The sequence below is a fragment of the Charadrius vociferus genome, unplaced genomic scaffold, assembly GCF_000708025.1.
Source record: "Charadrius vociferus isolate BGI_N301 unplaced genomic scaffold, ASM70802v2 scaffold436, whole genome shotgun sequence".
NCBI classification, from domain to species: Eukaryota; Metazoa; Chordata; class Aves; order Charadriiformes; family Charadriidae; genus Charadrius; species Charadrius vociferus.
In genome coordinates, this window is record NW_009649187.1 from 4,636,961 (window position 1) to 4,644,900 (window position 7,940).

At 47.3% G+C, this 7,940-nt stretch overlaps 1 protein-coding gene across 2 annotated transcripts in view; it reads right to left on the reverse strand.

Annotated features, from left to right (window-relative positions):
- Window positions 1-5,694, reverse strand: part of LOC104289738 (ATP-binding cassette sub-family G member 2-like) — a 16,653-nt gene extending 10,959 nt beyond the window's left edge. For both annotated transcript variants that reach the window (XM_009888737.1, XM_009888738.1), the window contains exons 1-5: window positions 5,484-5,694; window positions 4,858-4,917; window positions 3,443-3,557; window positions 1,024-1,176; window positions 115-272 (exon numbers count right to left, since the gene is read on the reverse strand). In XM_009888737.1, the coding sequence (XP_009887039.1) occupies window positions 115-272; window positions 1,024-1,176; window positions 3,443-3,557; window positions 4,858-4,917; window positions 5,484-5,692 (695 nt within the window). In that variant the 5' untranslated portion in view covers window positions 5,693-5,694. The remainder of the gene's footprint in view (window positions 1-114; window positions 273-1,023; window positions 1,177-3,442; window positions 3,558-4,857; window positions 4,918-5,483) is intronic.
- Window positions 5,695-7,940: the final 2,246 nt, after the last annotated feature.

A 7,940-nucleotide genomic window follows, 5' to 3' on the forward strand; every position in this document is an offset into this window, starting at 1 on the left:
TTTTTTACAAAAAAAAAAAGAGCACTGTAGCTACTCAGTCATAACAGCATTCATTTTTTTTACTAATGAGCTGACAACAAAATTGCAGCAGAGCCCTGAAGAACTGACTCTTACTTCTTCAAGAGGATGAGGACTGCATTGGCTGTGCTGGCGTCAAGGCCAGTCGTTGGCTCATCCAGAAAAAGGACTGGTGGCTCTGTGATGAGCTCCATCCCAATGTTGGTTCTCTTCCGTTCCCCTCCAGACACTCCTCGGATCAATTCGGTTCCTACCTACAAGCAGAAGAAATCAGGTATTTGCAACAAGACCTGGTCAGTGCATGCTCGGGAGCTCAGGGCACTCCGCACCCAGCAGCCCTTTTCATTTTCAGAGGCCCACAACTGAACTCTAGGGCCAGCAGCAGATGATGGGTCTGACTCAGCGTGAGGAACCGTGTAGCAGTAAGCAGAGCCTGATTTTCAGAAGTACCAAGCACCTTATGACTTCAGGGAACAAGGACGACACTGACAAGGAAGAGCCAGGATGAGGCCACAGCAGTCAGAAGTGGCATTGGTGCTCAGGGATGCCTTTTGTTGGTAGCTCACCTGCTGCTCAAGTAGGAGTGGGCTAAGTAAAGTAAAAGTAGAGTAAAAACGCTGCTGGGAGGAACAAGCGCTGCACAGAACTTCTCCATCACAGCCCAGCTTTCCATCCCTCACAGCTCTCAGCACTGTAAAAACAATTTCCCTGTCTTGTCCCACAAAGCCAGGAAGTGACTGAGCAGCTTTCCAAGGTGCAATGACTAGGCGACTTTTCCCCCTCTGAACTTATACAACATGCTGGACATGGTCCAAAATCTTCCCCTTTTAGTAGCAAATACACATACTTCTTTCCAAGCTACCTCCCAAGCCAGAGACTGAGTTCTTGTGTGCAGTATGGTTTAGCCAGGTTCCTGCTGCACTGCGTACACCATACTGCCCGGAGCCAAGCAGTTCATCTTCCAGAGGTAGTATGATTTCTGAGAAAGGTGTTCTCACTGCTTACCTTAGCATCAGCCACTTTGTTTAATCCCAGCTCGCTGATTATCTGCGTGACTCGATCTTCCTTCTCTTGAACACTGATGGAACTTGGGAGTCGCAGGGCAGCAGAGAAGTGCAGGTTCTCCCTCACCGTCATTGTGCCCATGACAACGTCATCCTGAAAGCAGTACAAACACAGTGTTGGAAAGCTTTCTCAGCCACCGGACTGGGCACCAGTGTCCCTGTAGTGGTCATTGCTGGATAAGCTGTTTGTGGACCATAATGGAAACTGGACTAAGGGGCAACCCCTGCTTCAAAACTTACATGACACAAAATTCAAGGTCACTCAGTAGCAGCCAAGGGCAGAATGCAGCTCTGCAGGCTCTCAGCTTACACCAAGCACCACCTCAGCCTGCTTTCAGGCTCAGGAGTTCAAGTGAAGACAGTACCATTTTGTGCTGCACATGCACTTGCCTGCCAAAGAGAGGCAAAGCGGGTAGTTGGTTTTGTAAAGAGTTAAAATTCTGCCAGTCCAGCTGAAGCCAATGGACATTGCTAGTGCTCAGCGTTCAAGGTAGAGACACTCAAGGAGTCAGCAGCTGGCAGCAGCTCCTCACAGAAACAAGAGTATTGCACCAAGATGCTCCTGATTTTTTCCATGTCTCGACTACCTATAACTCTTGGGCACAAGACCTTATTCTAAGGGCTACTCCTTTGAAAAAGCTTCAACACTCATGTGCATTTTGAGTAAGAATCAAATCTACCCAGTTGACAAGCATCTGGGCAGCCTACACCAACCTGTAACAACCATGAGCCAAACAAAGTTAAGGCCAGGTCCATGCAGAGGGCCGTGCTTCTCCAGCACCCCTGCTATGATATTCCAGCCAATTCTGCACCCCACTGTATGATGGCAGAAGGGCTGCAACACTGGGCAGCTGCTGAGGAACGTGTCTGTTAATCCAGCACCTTTCACATCTAGTGCCCTTTTGGAAGAAGACGCAACCCCTAAGCTGCAGGGCAGCAGATTCCTGCCTGCTTTGGGACTCCTTCCACATCAGATGTAGTTGATCAGCAGCACAAAGGATGTGCCAGCCAACCAGGTTTGGCACTGGAGTTAACAGAGGAAGACTGAACGTGCTGCTGTGCTAGAACTATGTGACAGATTACTCAGGGTGTGGTGTTATGATAAACTGGCTTTGCTGCCCAAGCTGGCTTAGGAATTTCCTACCACCGTTTCCCTCCTCATGCCCCCTCGGTCTCTCACCCTAGCCTCCCTCTGCCCATCCTCAGACCCACCAATACAACTGTTGGGTCACCACATTGGAAACTCAACTGTGAATTTAGGCTACTTTAAGATCAAATGTAACAAACTGTGGCATGACACCCTCACATGCAAGTCATGAGTAGAAAGACCACCAGCAGTTTTACAGGAGTAACACATGACTGAGCATGTCTATATGCTCATCTGCATAGAAATGACCCTATAATATGTATGTATTTATGTATTTAGGCCTTGAGTGTTGTTTGTAGTCTTTGGGCCACCTTTATTGATCTAGGGAAAACTGCACAGGGGTGGAAGGGAAGAGAGACCATTTAATATCTGACCTTTGCCTATCATTTTAAGGTTAAGTCTGGTTGCTTTGGACATTTGAGAGACAAATGTCTCAGACTGGGACCACTTGCAGGAACCTTCCTGGCCATTCACGAAACACTGGGGATTTGGGCAACTTCGACCTGCAGGATCAAGAGTCAGCACCAGTCTCGTCACATGCATCCTCCCAGAGCCCCCCAGCTGGCAGCTTTCAGAAAAGCTGCCTATTTCACATCTGCCTGCAGTCAGAAGCCTGGATGGTTTCCAGATTTGGCTGCTCACACGGCTGCCAAGAATCCCCTTCTCCTCAGCTCCCCCAGGGCTTCGGGGGTCTATTATTGGTCCCGGCCTCCACCCACTTCCGCAGATTCAGCCGGCTTTTCCTGTCTCTGAGTGGAACGAAGCTCTGTCCCAGCCAGCTAGAATCAGAGGAAGAACAGCAGGGATCTATTTACTTCCTAGAATTATTGTCTGATAGCTTGAAGGTACTTCTGCCAGCTAGAACTGCTTCTGAGTTTTACAAGAGATTTTGGGTGTTGTGGGTTTTTTCCTCACCTTTTTTTTTTTTTTTTAAAAAACTCTTGCTAGTACTGCAGGGCAGAGCCCAAAGAACAAGCCACAGTAGCCCAGTGGTTTGGGCATCCACGTGGCTTTGGGAAGACAAAAACCTCTGTGCTTGACTTGGTTGGAGTAACGGTTTGATCCTCTTGTCTTCCACATCCCAGAAAAACACTAAATACTGTAACATCTGAGTTATCAAATTAGACTCTGTAGGCATCACTGAAAATTACCTAACCTAGTAGTTCGTGCTTTGCTCATCTCATGCGGTCTTCCCTCCCAGGCAGTTACTCACCTGCACAACATATCCTGAGATGCACTTGAAATTTGGAGGTTGTGGGATGCCGTCTATAAGCACTTCTCCAGACAGGCCTGCTGGGTCCTTTCTGGCAGCCAGCACATCTAGGAGACTTCAGACAAACACCGGGCGTTAGGTTTTGCCATAACAGCTGCTTTTACCTTTGCCTGGGTAAGTACCACCAGTCTGGGCTGCAGTTACAGCCGGCTCACGGCATGCCGCAAACCAAAGGGCACAAAAAGGGGCGGCCTCTTCTGTGGGAGCTTTAGCTCTTTGTACAGAAGGTCTGGTGTAGATACGGGATTTTCCAGCACGAGGTCTGCCACAGCAGTACGGCAGCATACAGACCCTCAAAATTCACCGCAGTCAACCCCCTCACAGACATAAACTCACTCTCCCTATTAATGGCTAACCTCATACGCACAGAGACAAAAGCACCCTGCCGAGTAGCTGCAGTCTGCTCTCCAGCCAGGGGAGCGCAGAAGTAATGACTTTGATCTCAAGGAAATTAATCCAAATGGGTATAAACAAGACTAGAGTTAAGATTAATTTTATAACGTAATTTTGTTTTAACATAACACTGGATTCTCCTTGCTGCCAATGCAGAGGCCAGCCTGTCTGCTAGCTAAGTAAACACTGCCCTGACGAAGGGCTGCTCTTGAAAACATCCTGATTAGCCAGCAGTCTGCTTAGAGAGGAATATCAAGGGTCACCACGAAGACACACCTGTGTGAACTCTGGCCATACTCGCCCATCTCTGACGTTCTCAAAGGCAGAGAGTGACAAACAGCTCTCTTACCACTGTTATACGGGAGTGAAAACAACATCAGCACTGGCTGGAGATAGTCTGCATGTCTCTGTGTTTTCATACAAAGAACTCAAGCACACGTGCACCCTCACCACCCCTCACAGCCAAGCTGGCATGAGGATCCAGAGCATCCTACAGACTGACATTACACCATATTCCTGTCTGTTGTCAGAGAGAGGGTTGGCCTAAACCACAAGAAGCATCTTCAAGGAAGTCTTGCTGCAGTGACTTCACAGGGGATGACATCTCTCCTGCCCTGAGGGAGCTTGCACCCCCTCCTCACCCCATTACAGGTCTAAGACAGAGCCTAAACCCAAGCTCCAGTCAGCCCAGTTCAGCCTGGCATCTTAACTCAGGCCACCACCAAAGGTGACTGCAGTCATATGGACCATCAGCTGGAGCAGATGAGGGACTCCGCTGCAAGGTGAGAAATCCAGCAAAGCTGACAGCAGCGGGCCACAAGGTCAGACTGCATCACCAGATTTCTCACGGGCATGCCAAGGTCTAAGCCCGCATATCCCTCACATCTCCCCCAACCCTCAGAACCCCAAATCCTCTTTGAACAGCTGACTGTCCATTTGAAGGAGCAGAAGAAAGTACTCACGAAGATTTACCGCTCCCTGTTGGCCCCAGGATAGCATTCAAGCCTGGCTTCATAATGCCACTGGAAGAAGGAAAGAGTTATGTCCAAATGGAGGACTGTTCACATGCAGCTCATAGTAGAGGTAAGGTGTGAACAAAATGCTGTTGAAAGGAAAACTTAGAGATTATTAAAAACTTCTGCTTAAATCTGAAATCAATAAGCATTTTTCCTTTCTTGTCTCAGACTGCCAGAACCAGAGCTGGACATAAAAAGCAATCTACAAAAGACAGAAATTGTCTTCCCTGCTGAGCTGAGTCTTGAAAAGAAGACACAACTGCTCTCTGCTGCTTATTTCCTCCGATTGCAGCTTGAACTTGTAACTAAGGGAACCCTCAGATCTTCTGGCAGAAGAGTTCACACGAGTTTGGTCCTAATTTCCTCAGATCAATAACTGAAACTGCTCCAGCTATATCCCAGTTATTTTGCCTAAAAGCAAATTAGAAAGTGCTCACATGAACTGCGGACTGGCAGGAGGGCAGTCATTTCCTTACCAGCACAGCTGGATCTGGAAGGTGACACTGAAGTCACTGATTCACAGCAGCAGATTAATTCCTACCCTCCAGTACTTTACTTAAGCAAGAACTTACTAAACATTATGAAGGATCTTCTTTTCCACAGTTTTCCGCTTACATAGGAATCCACTGGACTGCTTAACGGAGTACTGGATGTTATGGAAACTCACAACAGAGCCCCGAGGGGATCGGAGGGACTCTCGTGTTGGAAGAGAACGTTGGAAATTGCCCACTCCTTCCTCTTCTCCAACAGAAATAATGCTGTGATCAAATGTGTCTGCCATCATGTCCTTGTTACACAGGTCAAGCTCCACTGCATGGAGTTTTTTGAGGTCACTGTTGTTTTGAGCAGTTCCCATCTGTTGAGACAAAGAACACAAAATCACGCAGGGAAGGAGACCCGTGAGCAAGGATTTCTGCAGAAAGTGTCTTGGAAAAGCAAGTTCACGCACACCACACCAATCCTTACTCGTGCCAAGTTTCCAAAAGGATGGACATCCGCACTGGAAGACATCCAATAGTCCCCAAAGGCACGAAAACCCACAGATTTAGAACAATACACATAGCCTTTAAGAAGGAGACAAGTTCTTGAAGGGATGCTAGCTCAAAGGGCATCTAATGAAGTAAAAACCAAGCCCATCTGTGATGGTCACTGTCTTGCTCAACACAGTGGGGACTATAAATGCAAGCTGCTACCACTTAAGCTAAAGAGACTCAAGCTCCCCTCCTTCAGGCGTAACATGCTTACCCCCCTCCCACCCCCACAAAGCCCGTAGAGAAAAACCTATTAATGAACCTGTGTGAAGAACCACAGGAACAAAAACGGTTGTGCTTCCGAAAATGAAGGCCAGTCACATGCACCTTGTTTGCTGGCACAAGTTTGCTTCAGAAATACCGATGTGATTAAAATAAGAATTACACATGTTGCGTATCATGTTTCAGTTACACCAGTATCAAGATACTTCGCAACTACAAATAGGAAGAGAAATTAGGATTTGCTGCAGACACCATTTACCCTGAAGAACAGCAGGAGTTCCCCCTCCCACAGAGAAGGGCCTGGGACATGCCACAGTAAGCAAAAAACATGGTACAAACTGGTACATTAAGGAAAATTAAATATGGTATCTATTTGTAATCACAAAGTTATAAAGCATTCTGGTTCAAGCAGATCAGCTGCCTCTATAGCTCAGGGTGGGAGACCTGAAAGGGAGGACATGTGAACAGCAATGGGAAGGAACTGTTCTCCCTGTCCCTGCATCAGAGCCTACATAGTAGGAAATATATCAATATGAGTACAACCATTAATATTGATTCATTTATTAGGCACAGCAGCAGAGCTCATTTGTCAAGGCTCTGCTTTTCCCTTTCTGTCACTGTAACTGACGGGGGACAAGTTTGGATCCCTTCACTCAGTCAAAAAAAACCGAAAAAGTTTAAAGTTCTTGCCTTGATGTTGCACGTGAAGAACTTGGAAACCCTGCAGTCCCCTAGTTCTGCAGCCTACGCAAGGCCTGGGCATAACCTGTACCCTGCCTTTTAGCCAGATGCCCTCGCAGCCATAAACCTTCCTGTCTCCTTTCCAGGGAACTACAGCAAGGAAGAGAGGAGTCCTGAATGCCCCTTCCAAGAAATAGAACACAACAGGTTAGACCAACACAAGTTAGTCTAATCATTTACTTCCCCTCTAGCTGCTAGGATGAATGTGTTTGTTGGAAAGCTAAAAATTTACTGTGATGTTGTGGAAAGCCAAGGTGGTCACCAGGCTAACTAAGAGACAAGGACAGAGAACTGTCCACAGAGACATCCAGAGCTGGTACGTGGGTTTTGTGGGAAGGTAGATGTATCCCACCAATCACCTTTTTCCCACCATCTGCACTTCTTTCCTCCTGCGACTGAGAGAGTGATAACCAGTAGGACCAACAACGTCCACCACTGCAGAATTGGATTTCTCAGGGAAAGAGATGATCATCCTTTATAAGAAACTGGAACTACAAGAGCCAGATTTAAAGAAATGGGAATTGCCCTTTCCTCTCTGCCTCTTCACTTAAAGCTCAAGAAATTGCAGAAGTTTTTTTCCTGTATAAGTAAAATAAACGTGGTGGGGAGAAGGAAGGGTTGTTTAGCTTGGACACATCCTGAACTCTAAGGCTGGTCACCCCTGGGAAAGCCTTGCTTATGGGAAACAAGAAAGGATGTGCTGGTTACATCAGCAAGACAAGGCTTATATGCTTGAAAGGTTGCACAACAGATCAGAAGGAAAAAAAAAAAAAAAGTCAGGATGGCAATGACACCAGGGGCAAAGACCTGGTTAGACTTTTGAACATTGGACTGTCTTGCATACCTCACACCTGTTCCGTAGTTCATCCCATCATAAACCCTGTTATACGGGTTTTTGCAAAGTTACTAATTAGCACCGCCAAGCTAAACGTGTGAGGATGACAGGAGGATGAGAAAAGCTTTGCAGCGGCTACAGGCAGGACCAGGCGGCAGCAGCACCCCACAGGCAGTACCCCCCACCCCGAACCCCGGACC